At 46.0% G+C, this 19,058-nt stretch overlaps 1 protein-coding gene across 7 annotated transcripts in view; it reads left to right on the forward strand.

Annotated features, from left to right (window-relative positions):
* Positions 1-18,936, forward strand: part of RBAK (RB associated KRAB zinc finger) — a 32,277-nt gene extending 13,341 nt beyond the window's left edge. For 2 of the 7 annotated variants that reach the window (XR_003793011.1, XR_003793015.1), the window contains 5 exons: positions 2,786-7,860; positions 8,880-8,940; positions 14,137-14,256; positions 14,829-15,005; positions 18,782-18,850. Coding sequence is in view for 1 of the 7 variants with exons in the window: in XM_029219541.1 (XP_029075374.1) it covers positions 2,786-4,692 (1,907 nt within the window). In the remaining 6 variants the exon portion in view is untranslated. Of the gene's footprint in view, positions 1-2,785; positions 8,858-8,879; positions 8,941-9,714; positions 10,295-14,136; positions 14,257-14,828; positions 15,006-16,279; positions 16,434-16,760; positions 16,908-18,343; positions 18,498-18,781 lie in introns of those variants that run through there. The other 5 variants (XR_003793014.1, XR_003793012.1, XR_003793013.1 and 2 more) reach the window with 5 other exon arrangements.
* Positions 18,937-19,058: the final 122 nt, after the last annotated feature.

Consider the following 19,058-nt stretch of genomic DNA (forward strand, 5'->3'; position numbering starts at 1 on the left):
TCCAAACCATGAATTCTGTGCATCTTCCCCAAGTCCCTTAATTTATTACGTTGTACTTGTCTTTTCTGCCTTGTTCCTGTTTTTTGTCTTTTATGAAATGCCTTAAAATTTTTCTGCATATTCTCAGTTTATTTTGACATTGGTGTAAACAGTATTTTTTCATACGTACCTGGATTACAGTGAATCCTATTTGGAAATTGCAAAATCTGTTCATTTGAAACATACAGTTGATCTTATCACTAGGCTCAGAAGATAAGCCTATAACTATTCTGTTTCTTCTTAAGTAGAATTTAAGTTCTCCTCAATCCCCCACAGTGTGGTGCAATGTTCCGTATCAAAATGAATGTCCTGTTTCCCCCAACTCTTGTCAAATGCCATTTAGTCTAGATTTCTAAATGTCTTCCATTCAAACTAAGCAGAGTTGTCCCTGCTTAGTTGTCCCTCTGCTCTCCCAGATGATACATCTTCTTTCCCTCTGTTCTCCCTTCTTTCCTTCCTTAGTTGTAGTTTGGAAAAAAAAAAAAAAACCCATAAAATTTACCATTTTAACCATTTTTAAGTGAACAGTTCAGTGGTGTTAACTGTATTCACATTGTTATCCAACAGAATCTCTAGAACTTTATCCTTTAAATTTGACCTTGAAAGTTCAGCTCCTGCTTGAAGTTTCCCTCATTTCTCACTCTTCATCCAGTCTTTCCCTTCTCTTCACGGCCCCTCCACGTAGTGGTTGTTAGCACAGGATTGTGCACTCTGATGTGTAATGGCAAGTGTTTGTCACTTAAGCTCCTTTCTCGACCTGAATTATAACCCTACAAAAAGGAAGGGTCTTAGTACTCTGCTTTTCTGTGTAACATGTAGAAGATACTCAGTAGATTTTTCATTTGCTCACTGAGGAGCTTCTTTTGAGAGAGAATTTATTCTGAACTGTGGATTCTGAAAAAACAGCTGGGGGTTAGAGTCTAACCTGAAAGCACCCCATTTGATTCAGATTAGAAACTACTACTTTAATTTCTATTGGACAGATTAAAAAAAATAGCAAGTGTGGTCATACTTTTGACAAGCAGAGGTTTGAGTTAGGAAAGGAGAGCACAGCTGCATGAACTAGTTTAAAATTAGCTTTCAAATGGAATGTTCATAATCAAATACATGATATATAACTTTGTGTTAAGGCTATTTTAAAATTTAAGGGAAGGAGAGCTTCAAAAAGTTGGAAAGAGACTTTATAAATATTTTAAGGCTTCTCCTGAAACATAGCTAGGTTTTGAGTACATACCAGGCTGGAAGTCAGGTTGAGTGAACAAGAGCATGTGCAGACTTGTGGTTGGGCGTGAGCAGGGCAGTGCCCAGGCTTCCCGGAGCAGAAGGTGTTTTTGGAAGATGAGTGCAATGCTAGTTTGAATATATATTGTGAATCTAGGTAATGAAAATTTTACTGGTAAAGGATAACTTTTTTTTTCCTGCTGGTATTTGGGCACAGGGATGTTGTAGATTTCTGAGCCCAGAACTGTTAGTGTTGTGTTGAATGTGGATGAGAGCAACTAAACATAGTTCAGAAGATCCAAAAACATGTAAAGTACATGGAAATAAAAGTTGATATTGTAGGGGCTACTTTAGAAATCTGATATTGAAGATTTTACACCAAATGAAACCTGAGAGTATGGGAACTCTTGTTTGTATTCAGACTTAAGCTATAGTATTATGTCAGGAACATGACTGGTTTTGGTAAATTTAAGTCAGCAGATTGAAAGAAAATTCACAGAAAAACTTACTGAGCATTTGTTTTGTGTCACTGTTCTAAGCATTAACATGTGCTAACTAATGTATCAATAGTCTTTGCCCAGCCCTATGTGTTAGGAGCTCTTGTCCACATTTCAGGTGAGCAAAACTGCATCACAGTTAAGTAACTTGCCCAGGTCCCCCAGCCTATGACGCATTGGAGTTGGGCTCCCAGTGCTTGTAGCCACTGTGCACTGTGTTGTAGACAAGTCACTTAGTGTTAAAGGAGACCACAGGACTCTCCAGAGAGCTGATCTTACTGGAGAGATTGGTCTACTTAGGTTTCTTTCAGACATTTATGTGCCTGGGTCTCTCCTTATAGGTCAGTGTAAGTCAGGGCAAGGGAGTTGGAGCCCTGGTTGTGGGACTGTCTCTAAACATGAGGAAATTGGAGCATTTAGAATGTTTATTTGGATTTATGTGCAGAAGAGAAAGGCAAGGATTTTGGAAGGGTCTAGGTTAGTGAGCATGTTACCATGCTAATCTTGGTATGAAGTGATATTATATGGTTTAATATACATTGTGATCTGTTTCTCCCAAACATAATCCATACTTGAATATTTCCTAGGATTATACATCCAGTAATTGTTCTTGCTTTCCCACGAATCCCACTTGCTCTCAGTCCTCCCATTTCAGCCTCGATCTGGGACCCCTTCAGTGACTTTGTCCTCTGCTCATCATTTCTTGGGTTTATTTCACGTTTCCTACCAAAGTTTTGAACATATTTGTAAAGTAACAAAGGTACTTGTGTTCAGTGTGAATTTACTCTTTCTTCTACTGCTGAGTCCTATCCTGCTCTCATCCCTTCCCCATCCCTCCCCCACCCCCCATGTCTGTTTGTCTTATATGACAAATCAAGGGGGAAAGAGGATTATATACTGATAATTTTATTTGTGGAGATTGACCCTAAAGCCAGAGTCAAGCCCACAGTAGGCCCTTGAGTACTGCTCCCATTCTATAACTGGTATGTTCAGATTCACAAGGGTTGTTTAATTTTATTCCTTTTTAGAAGAAGTCTGGAAAGTTGATGACCTGATGGAGAGAGCCCAAGAAAATAAAGATGAATGTTCAAGGCAAGCTGTTTCTATCAACAGCAGAACCCTGACTGAGGAGAGAGAGGTTGCATTTGATAAAACTTATAACATGGAAATAAGCCTTGTTCCTTCAAACCTAATGTCTCATAATTGTGTCTCATGTGGAAAGACTTTGGGATCTACTTCAGAATTAATTATTAGTGATGGAAGCTATGCAAGAGAGAAACCTGATGAGTGTAGTGAATGTGGGAAAACATTTCATGGAGAGAAACTCTATGAATTTCATCAAAATGGGGAAGCCTTTTCTCAAAATGAAGAAAGTATTCAGAAAATTAGTATTTTGGAGAAACCCTTTGAATATAATGAATGCACAGAAGCCTTAGACAATGAAGCTGTTTTCATTACTCATAAGAGAGCTTATATGGGGGAGAAGCCCTATGATTGGAATGATTCTGGATCAGACTTCATCCAGATGTCAAGTTTTAATGTATACCAGAGATCACAGATGGAATTGAAGCCCTTTGAATGCAGTGAGTGTGGGAAATCCTTCTGTAAAAAGTCAAAATTCATTATACACCAGAGGGCTCACACAGGAGAGAAACCTTACGAATGTAATGTATGTGGGAAATCCTTCAGCCAAAAAGGAACCCTCACCGTACATCGGAGATCACACTTAGAGGAGAAGCCCTATAAATGCAATGAGTGTGGAAAAACCTTCTGTCAGAAGTTACACCTCACTCAACACCTGAGGACTCACTCAGGAGAGAAACCCTATGAATGTAATGAATGTGGGAAAACCTTCTGCCAAAAGACACATCTCACCTTACACCAGAGAAACCATTCAGGAGAGAGACCGTATCCATGTAACGAATGTGGCAAATCCTTCTCCCGCAAGTCAGCCCTCAGTGACCATCAGAGAACGCACACGGGAGAGAAACTTTATAAGTGTAATGAATGTGGGAAATCCTATTACCGAAAATCCACCCTTATTACACATCAGAGAACACACACAGGAGAGAAACCCTATCAGTGTAGTGAATGTGGGAAATTTTTTTCTCGGGTGTCATACCTCACTATCCATTACAGAAGTCATTTAGAAGAGAAGCCCTATGAATGCAATGAATGTGGCAAAACCTTCAATCTAAACTCAGCCTTCATTAGACATCGGAAAGTACACACAGATGAGAAACCCCACGAATGTAGTGAGTGTGGAAAGTTCTCATATCTCACCAACCATCACACAACTCACTTAGGAGAGAAGCCCTATGAATGTAGTGAATGTGGGAAAACCTTACTTGAAAATTCAGCCTTCGATGGGCACCAGTCACTTCCCAAAGGGGAAAAGTCCTATGAATGTAACATATGCGGGAAATTGTTCTCTGAGCTGTCATACTATACTATACATTATAGAAGTCATTCAGAAGAGAAGCCCTATGGATGTAACGAATGTGGGAAAACCTTCTCCCATAACTCATCCCTCTTTAGACATCAAAGAGTCCACACAGGAGAGAAACCCTATGAGTGTTATGAATGTGGGAAGTTCTTCTCTCAGAAGTCTTACCTCACTATACATCACAGAATTCATTCAGGAGAGAAGCCCTATGAATGTAGTAAGTGCGGGAAAGTTTTCTCTCGGATGTCAAACCTCACCGTACACTATAGAAGCCATTCAGGAGAGAAGCCCTATGAATGTAACGAATGTGGGAAAGTCTTTTCTCAGAAGTCATACCTCACTGTGCATTATAGAACTCATTCAGGAGAGAAGCCCTATGAATGTAATGAATGTGGGAAAAAGTTCCACCACAGGTCAGCCTTCAATAGCCATCAGAGAATTCACAGGAGAGGGAATATGAACGTACTTGACATGGGAATGCTCCTCTGAAGTCAGATCTCATTTTAGAAAACCCTCTGCACATAATGAGTATGGGAAGTCAGTTGGGAGTCAGATATCACTGTCTGAGAGTTCATGTTTCTGAATGAGGAAAAGCATTTAGATGTATTCTAATCTGAATTTTCATAGAGAAGAATCCCTAAAACTGCAACAAGAAGCAAAGCCTTCAGCAAGACCCTACAACTCATTGGACACTAGACAGTTTATACAAGAGTGAAACTCTATAAATATTTAATATTTATTTTGGATTCCAATTATATTCACATATCAGGGAATCATACCAAGGTGAAACCTGTCAAAGTGATGAATGTGGAAAATACATTGTCATGGAAATTGTTATACTAAAAGCCATATTTCTGATATAAAATCAGATGTTTTAAGGAATGATATCAGAAGCTATCAGCTCTGAATAAACCTTCATTGCAGAAAATGAAATTTTAAAATCTTCTGGAGTTGATTATGAGGATCGTAGCATTAAATATGTATATGGCCGTTTCTATCACGTTTCCAAAATGTGATTAATTCTATGCAACTCTGCAAGTTGGGATTTGAATAATTTGTGAAAAGGCAGTATTCTTATTTGAGTATTAAGATGGCAAAATATACTAATGTAGGACATATTGTTGGTGAGATGTTTGATAGGTATAGAATAGTTAAATACATAGTTTTCTGTTCTTTAGAGGCATTTACAAATGGTTTTTAATGAGTGCTTCATCAAGAGAGGAACCAGTGACTTTTGTAAAGTTTCCAACTGCACTTGAGCAAAAAAGACTTAAAAATACTATTTTCATAAACTATGCATAGATGATTTGGAATCTAGTCTGTTCAGTGAAGGATGGCTGTACTGCTCATGCTCTATAACATAGGCCCAGCTCTCCTCCCACTCTTGTTTTTTAACCCATAGGTTTGAGTGTGCAGTATGCCACTATTTTGTAATTCAGAAGTTTTGCCTGTGCTTTTATTTGATATGAATATGGTGTCATTATTTTGTGCATTGTCTCTTAGTCCCAGTATTTTGGAACAAATTAATGCAGGCTTCTAGCAGACATTTTTTGTTGATTAACCTCAGTGTCCTCCCTCTCTTTACTTGCTGGAAGAGTTTAGGTATCTACTATTCACAAGACACGGAGGGTAAATCCTGAGTAAACTAAACCAGTCATGCTAATTTCATTATGATCACCAGTAACTCGTTTATAGTGGTCACATGACCAAATCCTAGGTTAGCAAAACAGACCATTTCTGGAAAAAAGGTAGAACAGTGATCAAATGGATCTTACTCCAGGAATGTGAGGGTATTTTAATAATTAAAAAAAAAACCAATCACTGTAATATATCACATTGAAGAAAAGTAGTCTAGTATGCAGGAAACATGGTGAAATCAACATCCATTTGTGTTCTTAGCAAACTATGGATAGAAAGGAACTTCCTTTATTGGCTAAAGAGTATCTTATACTACAACAAACAGCATATCAAACGGTGAAATATTGAAAGTTTTCTCCCAAGATCAAAAAAAGAGACAAGGTTATCTATGACTAATTTTATTCAGTATTGTGTAGAAGGACCTAGCCAGGAAAGTAAGGGAAGCAAAAGAATGAAAAGGCTTAAGGATTAGATGAAGTAAAACTTTTATTTGCAGATGACATGCTTTTATACATAGGAAATTCTAGGGAATATTCAGATAATTAGAATTGAGTAAATTGAGCAGAATCCCCACATACAACGTCATTATGCAAAAATTGGTTTTTAATATACCAGCAACGAACACAGAAAATGAAAAGTTTTAAAACAATGTCACTTACAGTGATATCAGAAATCCTTAAGTGCCTGGGGGGAAAATTACCTAACACTGTATTTTCAAGAATTGTATCCAGGGGAAAAAAAAATTACATAACAGTAAGAGGGATATATCCTGTTCATGGATTGCAAGACAATCTTAAAAAGATGTCAGTTTTCCCCAAATTAATTCATATATTCAATGCAATCTTAATCAAAATCCTAGCAAGTTTTTATAAGTGAAACTTCTCAGATTCATGTGAAAATTCAAAAGACCAATAATAGTCAAAGCTATCTTCTAGAATAGAACTAGAGAACTTATAGTGCCAGATATCAAGAACTGTTACAAAGCCATAAAAATTATGATAGTGTGGTAATGGCACAAAGATAAACAAATTGACCAGTGGAACAGAATAAAGATTCCAGAAACACCCAAATGAATTCAGTCACCTGACTTTTGGTGAAGGTAATAATGCATTGTAATGTGGGAAAGGATGTTGTTTCCACTAAATGCTCTGTCATCATTTAAATTTCATAATTTAATAGAAAATAGAAAAATCAATTGAGATGGAGTGCAGTTTTAAGTATGAAATGTAAAATAATAAAGCTATAAGAAGACTATAACCTTACAGCAAGCAGTTTTCTTAAGACCCAAAAAGCACTGAATCATAAAATAAAACTTGTTAATTTGAGTATATTACATTAAAGAACTTCTGTTTCTCAAAAAGCCACCATTGAGAAAGTGAACAGGCAGACCACAGAGGGGAGAAGATATTTGCAACTCAAATACATGGCAGCAGAATCGAGTGTAGAAGAGGGCTTGGTAAACGTTTTTGGTGAGGGGCCAGATAGTATTAATATTTGGGGCTTTGGGCTTCCCTGATGGTGCAGTTGTTGAGAGTCCGCCTGCCGATGCAGGGGACACGGGTTCGTGCCCCGGTCCGGGAAGATCCCACATGCCGCGGAGCGGCTGGGCCCGTGAGCCATGGCCGCTGAGCCTGCGCGTCCGGAGCCTGTGCTCCGCAACGGGAGAGGCCACAACAGTGAGAGGCCTGCGTACCACCAAAAAAAAAAAAAAATATATATATATATATATATATATGTGGCTTTGTGGGCTACACAGTTTCACTCACGACTACTCAACTTTGCTGTCGTAGTGTGAAAGCCATAAATAAGACAAAAACGAATGAACGTGGCTATATCCCAATAAGACTTTATTCACAGATACTGGTGGAGGACAGGATTTGGCCAGCAGGCCGTAGTTGCTGACCCCTGATCTAAAATAGAAACACCTACAAATCTACAAGGAAAAAAAAAATGGGCAAAAGACTTGGACGTCCACTTCATAAAAGAGGCTATCCACATGGCCAGTAAACATATGAAAAGGTATGTTAATTTTATTAATAATCTTGGAAAAGGTGGATTTAAAACCCTGTGTGGCACTACTGCCACCCTCTGAAATGGTTAAAATGAAAAGCATGAAAAAGCAAGATTTGGCAAGAATGTAACAGGAACTTGCCTACACTCCTGGTGGTATTGCCCATTGATAGAACCATTTTGGAAAGCTGGCACTTGGAGCAAACCTGTGTTAGTACCCTTTTAACAAACCCAAACCTAGCAGACGCATGAATGTGTCCACTGTGCATGTATATGTCCACCAAGGGACATGTCCTAGAATTTTCATGACCTAAAACTTCAAAAAACAACTCTGAAGGCACCTATGCAGTAGAACTTTGAACGTCAGTGGTGTGTTTCCGCCACAGAACACTCTAAGGCAAGGAGAATGAATGGGTAGTAAGCACAGGTAATAGCAGCTCAATTTCACAAAGAATGTTAAATGAATCTAGACACAAAAGCAAACAGGTAAAGTATAAGAACAGGTAAAACTTGGCTATGCAGTTAGAAATCAGGATAGCGGTTAGCCTTGGCCAGGGCTGACAAGGAGCATTCATCTGGTGCTGGTAATAATTGGTTTCTAAATCTAGGTGCTGAATATCTGAGTGTTCTGCACACTCAAACTTTGTGTGTTTTTCTGCATGTATATTACACTTACATAAAATGTTAACAATCACAAGTGTCTACCATTTTTGTCACTCAGCACTCTTGCCATATTTTTCTAGATGTATATGAGTATGCTGCATAACAGGAATTAACTGGTAGATTTTGCATAATTTTTGTGCAGGAAATACTCTTAGTTTTAATGGCAACTACTAAGATTTCCTACACTGACCGTAAAGCTTAGTATAAAGTATATTTTCAGTAAATATTTGAAAAGGTGACAGGGCCATTACATATGTTGTCATCCTACCGTTCTGTATATATAAATGCATCTGGCACATATAAATAGGTCTGGACTGCCTCTTCAATAAAGAACTGATGTGTGTAAACCTTTCATATTTTCTCAGGCGAATTGTTTTTTACATTCCTGAATTTGGGATGCATCTTAACCATCACACTGTCACAGAGGTGAGCTTTCTTTGAGGTTAAGTATAACGGTGAGTTTGATTTGATAAAAAAAATTTTAAGTTTTCAAGTTATCCTTTCAGCAAATTTAAAATAGGCAGTTAACAGCACAAATGTTAGTGAGTGAAGGATATAGTTAAGACCTTGCAGTATAAAATGTAAGAGCACTCAGCACAGGGAATGGGGGGTGCTGGCTGGGTTTATGGCACAACAGTGAGGAATTATGACATTTGATGGTGTGGACTATGTACTTAGTTGTTTTTTTAATATATATTTTAAATTTCATTTATTTTTATTTTTGGCTGTGTTGGGTCTTCGTTGCTGCGTGCAGGCTTTCTCTAGTTGCAGTGAGCGGGGGCTACTCTTCGTTGCGGTGCACAGGCTTCTCATTGCTGTGGCTTCTCTTGTTGCGGAGCACAGGCTCTAGGCGCACGGGCTTCAGTAGTTGTGGCACGTGGGCTCAGTAGTTGGGGCTTGTGGGCTCTAGAGCGCAGACTCAATAGTTGTGGCGCACGGGCTTAGTTACTTCGCGGCATGTGGGATCTTCCCTGACCAGGGCTCAAGTCTGTGTCTCCTGCGTTGGCAGGTGGATTCTCAACCACTGCGCCACCAGGGAAGTCCCCCACCTAATCCCTGTAAAGAGGGGAAACGTGGCAATGACAGCGTCACAGTGTTCCCCAAATTAAGTTATATGAAGGCCACAAAGAGAAAAGTAACCCTCCCCAGTCGCCACAGTGGTAATTATAACAAAAAAAATAAATTTTCTTTCACATTAAGGAAATCAACCCCCTTGTAGTTCCTGCCGGATTGGTGAACTGCCATTGAATGCTGACTTGTGAGCAAAGGGTATGGAGTGGAAACAGTGTCAGGAATCCTCCGAGGGAAGAAGGGACGGCTGTGCTCAGCGGAGGAAGATGTGGAGTCGGGACAGTGAAGAAACTGGTGCAAATAGCATGGCATCTGCCGAGCGCACCTTCACAAATGTTCTCTCCACACGTTAGCCCAGGGGAATCTGCCTGACTGATTGATCAGTGGGAGGGGAAAGCCAGCACTGAACCCCCAATCCTGTGGGGGGAGTAGATGAAACAAATATAGGGTGTTGAGACCTGTGTCAGAAGAAGTTTGATATTTTAGTGATGATTTTAAAGAAGCGGAGTCCTTTTGTAGCACGGTGTCGGGGAGGGGTTGACAGGCTCAGGTGGTCCATCCCTGCTTGGTTGTGTTCCTGCTGAGGCAGCTGTGTCCTCCATAAACTCACACTGAGAAGCGGGGCTAGGACTGGCCTTTCCTCCAGTCAAAAGTGCAGGAACTCCCAGGAGAAAGTGAGTTCTGGCAAAAAAAAAAAAAAAAAAAAAAACCCTGAGGACTTCAGCCACAGAAGAAAGACAAACAGAACCACCTGTGCTAAATAAATACCCCCAAAGAAAAAAGTGTATTGGTAAAGCGATGTAGAGGTAAACAGTTCAAAAGAAGGGAAATACTTAGTATCAACAATAAAAATTCAATATATTAGATGAGCCAGTGGTTAATGAGTGGGAGACACTGTGTAGCAAAGAGCTTTTGCAGAAGGCTTTAGAGAGAGTAAAGAAAATGTGATGTGAAAAGGTGAGAAGTAGAGATTTCAGCAAGACACCCACAAATGAAGGGGAGGAGCTACATGGAGGGAGGGGAGTGACCATTTTATGTAAGTGAAAAACCCAATATGATGTCAAATTAAAAGAACAGTTGGAGCTCCAAACAAGAAAGATACTGAGATATCCATGTCATTAAAGTGAAATTTAAGAATATCAAAGATAAATTTTTGAAGGCTTCTCTAAAGAGGCAGTCACCCTAAAGATAACAAGCAGATGCCTTGTCTTCCATGTTTAGCCATGATGGAGTAACAGGAAACAGATTTACTCTCCTGACTACATAACTGAAAAATTGGACAAAATAGATGAAACCATGGCTTTCTGACACTGGACATCAGGCAGGACAGTGATCCCTGAGAGAAGAGAAACAAAGTGGCCCAGAGGCCACAGTGCAGGGAAGAGAACCCGAAGCAGAGCTGGGTGGCCTCCCCCCAAGTTGAGAATTCAGGAAGGCTGAGGAGCTAGAAGTCAGGGCAGTGTGAACAGGAGAGAGCTGCGCAGGGCTCTGGGATCCTAACACTGGAGAACCCCAAAACTCCAAACACAAGGGCGTTGGGGGCTCCATTCTGGGGCAGGACTGCTCAACAAATAGAGGTGTGGCTCTGGTTTAGGGGCGTGGCCTGCTGTGATAGGGCGTGGCTTTGTCCTGGGGGGCAGGGCCTTTGTAGAGTGGTGGGGTGGGCGTAACAGTGGACAGGAAGTGGCTCGGGCCAGGGGTGCGGTCAGCAGTGGAGCTTGGCTTGGGCTCGAAAAGGTGCAGCTGCCACTCCTCAGGCGAGAACTGTTTGGATCTATGAGTCCTTGGGGGGCCAGAGGCCAGTGACCGGAAGACACGGCAGGCCTGTGGGCAGGCCTACGGGCAGGTGAAGAGTGACAGACCTGTGTGTGAGGCACCGGGCACATGGAAGGGGGAGGGGATAGAGAGGGGAGTACAGGGGCGAGGGTGGGGATGGAGGGGACAAAGGGCGGGGCCCCTGACCACCCACAGCTCGCACCCTCCCAGCTGCCCTGCCTGCCTGGCCACGTGGTGCCCGCTGCTGCTGCTCCCGGGCGCCCCTGTCCCCACCGCCACTGCCGCTCCCATCCCAGACGCCAAAGCCCAGGACAGCCTGCAGAGCCTCCAGCAAGGTTGAAGCAGCCTCTTGTTGGGGGCTGGGGAGAGGAGGACGGAGAAGAGGAGCAGAGGTACACAGCAAGAGAGGAAGCCAGAGGGACAGCGGGAAGGGAGAGACAGAGATATAGGGAGGGGGCCCGAGGGACAGAGACAGGGAGATACAGCAGAACAGACGAGGGGCAGGAATAAGGAAATAATGGGACAGAAAAGAGATGGGACAGAGGGGCAGGGACGGATAAGAACGGGACAGGATTGGGTTGGGGTGGACTGGTTCAGCCCTGAGGGTCAGAAGATGGAGGGGGAGGGAGTCGAGGGGATATGGGGACAGGTCTGGAGGGGCATCCGAGACCCACACACCACCTGCTTCAAGCCCTGGGGGGACCTGCCCTGGGGCTCAGTGCCTCTCCAGGAACTGCACAGCACAGAGGACCAGGGCGCCGGCTGGGGAGCCGCACCCTTCCAGCAACACCTGGAGCCAACTTGTTCTTCCCCAGGTACCCAAGCTGGAGGAAACAGCGCTGCGGGCAGCTGCAAGGCACATCACTCACTTCCGCTGTCCTCCCGCGGTATGAGGTGGCTGCCACAGCAGTGCAGCCCCGGAGCCTGGGAGGCAGGCCTGTGGCTCTGTGAGGAGCATCCCGGGCTACAGGCGGGGCGACCTGGAGCCTCCCCAACCCCAAATAACACCCACCCAAGACCCACTTCTTGTCCCTTCCCAGGCTCAGGAGCAGGGGCTGGGGGTGGGCAGGGGACAGACGTGTACCCTCACCAGACCCCACCCCCAGCTCCATTTAGTAATAAGTTTCTTTCTTACAGCCAGCTATGGAGTTTCCTTTTCGGGCCAGTCTCCAATGTGTAGCCGTCTAAAACAACTTCTTTACTTTTACCTAATCCCTTTTGGAATTTCCTGAGGCAGGAACTGGGCTCTGTTGCATGAGGCTTACCAGAGAAGAGTGGCTCACATTTGATTCTCAAATACATTTTGTTGTGGAGAATGGAGGTCACATAGCTGCGTCCCCTGGGTGCTGTCTGGAGGGACACGCTCCCTGATGCTCCAGCCCCAGGCTCACCTTGAAAGTCGCCTAAAATGATGATCATATGGGACTGTTTAAAAATGCTGAGTCCTTATAAGTGTCCTAATGCTGAAAATTGAAGATGACACACATAGATGGGTGTTGGGCAGCACAAATATTGAATAATATCCCCTAAATTGAGAAGAAACTTTAAGACCAAAGACAAAGCAGGCAACCCCATAAAGTACAATTATGAAGTTCGTTGTGGGTAACTTACCTACAGGCAGGATCAGGCAGACGAGTATCCGGAGGCATTTGCAGCTAAACTCTGTGCTGCTGAAAGGGGTACAGGGGGATTTACAGGGGCCAAAGCTAAAATTAGAATCTGACAACCAAGGGAGATGCACGGTGGCACTGACGGGAAATGGGTTTTTTTCCCCCCTTGGGGATCTCGTGACTATTAACCATCTGTGCCAGCAAAAGGCATTCTTCCAGTTTTCATATCAGATGAAGGCAAGGGTAAATATGGAGCTTACCTGGCGGGGGTGCATTCCTTGTGAGTGGGCTAAAGCTCAGGCCAGGGACGGGGTTGCGGGGGGGGACTGCGGGCCCGAGATGGAGCTGACAACATGGGGTCAGTGTGATTCTGATGCACAGTGGGTCATCACGAAGGAGGACACTTGCTAAAATTAAGTTTTGAGGTTAAAGAAATGACAGATTCCTTGTCAGCTCTGTCCTGTGTTCTGGGGTCCGATGTCGGGCGCAGGCCGTGGGGCCGTCTGGGCAGCACAGGCACGTCCAGCTGTGCGGCAGCTCTGAGGGTCCCAACCATTGTCTGGAGAGGTCCCTACTCCATCCAAGCCAGAGGAGATGGCCCACCGTGACATCTGTCTTCAGGTGGTGGGGCAGGATGGGTGCATGGGCATCAAGAAAAGGGGCAGGGGGCAGAGCTGGAGGCCAGAGAGGGAGGACGTGCAGACAGCCGGGCTGGCATAAAAAGGCAAGATGGGTGGGCGTGACTGGTAATTATAAACTGGCTCACGAGGGTAGGGGTGCAGCTGGTGGGGGTGTGGGTGCACCAGGGGCCTGGAGTGAGCATGCCTAACAAAGATATTGGGCAGCAAGAAATGGGGCCCAAATGGTGCAGGGAAGCCTCCAGAAGGTGTGATGGTTGCCCTGCCCCCGTCTTCAAAACACAGCGTGACTCAGGTTGTCTCCGGGACCCCAGGCTGACAGAACCATCCAATCAAATGTCAGCTCCTTCTGCCGGCAGAATGCCCAGCCAGTAACCGCAGGCCCTGGTATTGGGACCCTTTATATCTTTGGGGCATGTACCCCAAATCTCCAGACAGACGAGGGGGTCCAGCGGCTGGTCCATCCTCTGTGCCTGGACTTTGTGCTACTCCACTGCCCACAGCGCCTGTTTCTGTCCTCGCCTCAGCCCATCAGGAAAGGAATAAAGTGAGACATCATTCCAGAGTCAAGAAGAAGATATGAAAATTCTGTGCCAATACATTTGATAAAATGCACAGCTTTCTGGAAAACACAACTTACTGAAACTGTAAGTTTAAAAAAGTTTTAAATTTGTAAAAATTTACAAATTTCATCTGTAGTTTAAAATTTTCCCACCAAGAAATCGAAAGGCTCAGATGACCTCATTAGTAAATCCTTCTGAACACTTTAGTAAAATATTAATGGCAATTTTATACAAATTCCAGAGAATAGGAAACCTGTGTTTGGAAGCCAGAATAGCCTTGTTGCAAACCCCAAGAACTAAATTTTGAGAAAGGAACAATTTTCAGTCCAATATCTTTCATGAACATAGATGAAAAGATCTTAAACGAGATATTAGCCAAATCAATCACTGTCTAAGGCAGATAATTGTGAGAACGATGGCTTAATCACATAGAAAACCTCAGCCCCAGGTTGCCGGGCACAGAGCTGTTCTGGTGAGTATACAACAGAGTAGGATCCAGCAACTGAAGGCAGAATGTCACATGGTGTAGAATTCAGGGCTGAGTCAGTTCAGTTAGGCATCATGTTTAATTCAGGGAAAAACGAGATTCAGATGAAATATTAATTTTGCACGGGTAAGGAAGAGGCAGATCCACGACAGATACTCTTTTCTTCTAGTCTGGCTTTAATCTGCTGCAAGACTCAGATTTGCTGACAAGTGCACCTCAAAAGCTTCATTTGTGGTTGGAGGCACCAGCCCTGAGGACCTCATCCAGCGTGGAGCCTGGGGGAAGGAATCCACAAGCCAGTCGCCAAGAGGCCAGGCCACGGGTGTCCCTCCAGAGGGAGAAGCAGGTACTACTGTCGACTGCTGATGGATGACTGATTTGCAATCCCTTCTTCCTGGATGATGTGTTCTAGAACCTGCTTGGCGTGTGTGTGTGTGTGTGTGTGTGTGTGTGTGTGTGCGCGCGCACGTGCTCTCAAGAGGAAGGGGAGGGACTTCCCCGGTGGCACAGTGGTTAAGAATCCGCCTGCCAATGCAGAGGACACGGGTTCGAGCCCTGGTCCGGGAAGATCCCACATGCCACGGAGCAACTAAGCCTGTGCACCACAACTACTGAGCCTGTGTGCCATAACTACTGAGCCCGTGTGCCACAACTACTGAAGCCCACGCGCCTAGAGCCCGTGCTCCGCAACAAGAGAAGCCACCGCAATGAGAAGCCCATGCACTGCAACGAAGAGTAGCCCCTGCTCGCCGCAACTGGAGACAGCCTGCACGCAGCAACGAAGACGCAACGCAGCCAAAAGTTAATTAATTAATTAATTAATTTTAAAAAAAAAGAGTAAGGGGAAGCAGGTTTGGGGTTTGGTCAGGAGTGGGGAAACTGCTTTCTGTGGGTGGAGGTGGTACCCGAGGCTGGTAAAGCTGAGGGGCAGCGAGGCAGTGGTGTGATGTTGAGTGTCAACAACTGGCTCTCTGAGTGAACGGAACCCCGACTGGTAGTGTTTGCCAATTTTCACAGTGTAAATAATCCTACTCTGGCTGATCTAAAGATACCACTGTGATGTGTACCTTCTGCTTCTCAGAAAAGACAACTCCCTCTTCCCCCTGAGCTCACTGTTGCACACAATCAATGACTTTCAGGTCAGTGGCCTGCAGCTCTTCAGTGTAGTTGTTTGTGGCTTCGGCTATCTATGCCTTTTTTCACTAAGGTGGTACTATATGCTATCCATAATTTCCATTCACCATATTTGGGATGCATGATGCCCAGTTATCTGAGGAGGACATGCCAAGTGTTCTATTGTTTTGGGGTTGGTTTTTTTTTGCAGTACACGGGCCTCTCACTGTTGTGGCCTCTCCCGTTGCGGAGCACAGGCTCCGGACGCACAGGCTCAGCGGCAATGGCTCACGGGCCCAGCCGCTCCGAGGCATGTGGGGTCTTCCTGGACCGGGGCACGAACCCGTGTCCCCTGCATCGGCAGGCAGACTCTCAACCACTGCGCCACCAGGGAAGCCCCTGTTCTATTGTTTTATTTCCGAAAATGTGTTTCACCGCTGGGATATAAATTGGGATCTGGAAAAATCTTATGCTATTGGCAACATTGGTCTCTCCTCGTGTTTCCAGAAAGGGATTTTCATGCCTCTGAGGAAGTACAGAAGGTCTCTCCACCCCCTTCGCCCCCTGCTCACCTGGACTCACAGTATTTGTGAGTTTGGAGGAGGCGCTGAGTACGCTGAGCCGACCCCACCCGGTCTCTCCAGGGCAACCTGTCCTTAGGTCCTTCTTTCCTTCACAGAAGACACCTGTGGCTTTCCAGTTCACCTGTGGCTGGCAGGTGCAAAGCATTGGGCAACCCACATGGCCCCAGATCTAGATCATTCCTCCAATTCAGAGTTATTCTTAATAAGGCTGATATTTTCACGTCTGTGTGTCTGACTCCTGTGTGTGTCTCTCAGTGAATTACAAACTTCGGATGGGAGGAGAGCAGTGTGAACTGCCCTTTCAGAAGCCCCCAAATCTGTAGTTCTATTCACTTCCTGCATAAGTAAGTGTATGTGTCAGCTTGGGTATCTCTGCTCTTTTTATTTCATCCCACCACCTCCAGAGAATGGTGCCCCAGCTACAATCATTTGCACGCAGAATCTGCAGGATGCAGCATCTAACCTCCCCCAACCTACCAGCCAGCCTGGGACAGGCGTATCTCCGCTCCGCCTGAAAACCTGCAACACGGAATTTGTTATTTTTTAAAAAGGCTTAAACCCCAAGGATAAAGGGAACATAAAAAGAGTTGAAAGCAGGAGCTCCTCTGGTGGTCCAGTGGTTGACTCCATGCTTCCACTGCAAGGGGCGCAGGTTTGGTCCCTGGTTGGGGAACAAGGATCCCACGTGCCTCTCACTTCGGCCGGGGGCGGGGTGGGGGGGGGTGGGGAGAGAGTTGAAAGCAGAAGAGAGAGGTCCACACCATGTTAGAAGAGCAAGGATGTGCTGATGGGCATTGCCTGAGCCGAGCGAACAGGACGGGAGCGTAAGTTCCTGCAGCAGAGCAGAGGAGAGGGCTCAGGGGTTGGGGGACCCAGGGACCTAGTAGGGGGAGATGAGGAGTGAGGCTGATAACAGGAGGGCTGGATAAACTGAGTGGAGAGCAGTGAGGCGTCAGGACCCCCTCAAACCCTGCACAGACACTCGCCCCAGCCTGAGATGGAAGAGAAAGCGGCTCTGCGCTTGGAGGTGGTGGCACAGGTGAAGGACTCGAGTGAAGACAGGGCCTTCACGGGAAAGCTGCACGCCCAACAGTGAGACCACGACCGCCCCCTGAGCGGAGAGCACCCGGCAGGAGAGCGCAGGATTCTCCGTGGACAAACCGGCCCACGCGGGGAAGCCGGCTGCAGTGGGAGCGCCGCGTCCCTGGGGAACGTGCAGGCAGCCCTTCCCTCTGGCGGCAGCGCTCGGAACTGCACCGCCAACTCGCGTGCTTTCCTCCCGGAACTGTTGCGACCCCGCCGGGGCCGCTGTGTGTGGGGACCTGGGGACACCCCCAGTCATGAGCGCCCTGTGGGCTACCAGTCTAATGAGGAGACAGACAATACTTTGATGGAAAACAATTACTGCTGTGAAGGGAGCAAGGGTCTCAGGGAGGTGATAAGGGAGGGACCGGCTGAAGACCAGGGACGTTTGATGTGGTTTGAAGGATGGCCTCTGGGTTCCGGAGGCTGACCTTTGTCCCCAGGGCTACCCAGGCTGGGGAGCAGAGGTTTTAGACGGGCTCCCCATTCTGGTCTCCTCCTCCTCCTCGTCCCAGGCTGTGAGTGCTGGGCTGTGGGTCCCCTGGTGTTGGGGCCTCTGGGCTGCCGCTGCCCGGGGCCTGGGTTCGTCTTCCTCAGAAAGGTTTGAGGGGTTGAGGTCTGGATCCCCGGCTCTGAGCGCTTGGGTCTCGACCAGGGGTTCTGAGCTCAGGTTCCCTCGGGCTGAGCCCCGGGGGCAGGTATGGATGGAAGGTGGCGGCTGTGGGATGCTGGGACCAGCAGGCACGGTCTGCGTGGCAGGAGCCGTGGGTGGGGCAGCCAGTTCATTCGCAGGGCGACCTCGCCCTCCTGTGTAGAGCCTGGCCTGTGCCTGCAAATTCTGGGGGCAGGGGCAGGGCCCCTTGAAGCCACACGAGGGCCACCCACAAGGGTTCTTCCTCCTCAGGACCTGCCCCCGGGATCCCTGGTTTTACTCACCCACCCGAGTTGGTCCCCAACGAGAGTCCTTCTGCCCGGTGTCCTATGGAGCCAAGAAAAGGAGACTAAAGTTCCGTTCAGAAGCACAGAAAAGCTTTATTCTTTGATCAAAGAATGGAGAGGTGTGAGCTCGGGGTCTAGGGTACCTGCCCTCGCCCAGAAGCCGAAAGGCCAGGGTAGGGACTGCTTTGTAGGATTCTTGCAGTGGCGGGATGCGGGGAGGGGTGGTCGCAGCTGTGCTGCTCACGGCTCCAAATTGCACTCTTTTACACTGGGAACTCTGGTCTGAAGTGCCAGGTGCCAGGCCTCTGCCCGCGGCACCCTGTGAGCAAGTGAAACTAGACTAAGCACAGAGAGGGAAAAAAAACCTTTATTTTATTACCCAGATTCTATTTTTATTTCCCAGGAATTGTTAATGGGCTTTTGCTGGTGCCACTTGTGATGCCGACCCAGGTCCTTGGACCCTTTAATCAACAGAAATTTTTAAGAGGCCGGAAGAGGAATTCCGGCAAAGCTTTCTTGGGATTCGCGCTGCAGCACGAGGGAGTGAAAACAAGTAACCGGTGCCCTCGCGTGCTCTCCAAGAAGGGTGGGCGGGCTCCTGAAATGGGATGAGGGTGGGGGAGGATCGGTGGGTCTGCCGGGGAGGCGGCGGCTTAGGTGGGCTGCCCACCCCCTTGGTG

The sequence above is a fragment of the Monodon monoceros genome, unplaced genomic scaffold (genome assembly GCF_005190385.1).
Source record: "Monodon monoceros isolate NGI ecotype Baffin Bay Population unplaced genomic scaffold, NGI_Narwhal_1 Super_Scaffold_13, whole genome shotgun sequence".
NCBI classification, from domain to species: Eukaryota; Metazoa; Chordata; class Mammalia; order Artiodactyla; family Monodontidae; genus Monodon; species Monodon monoceros.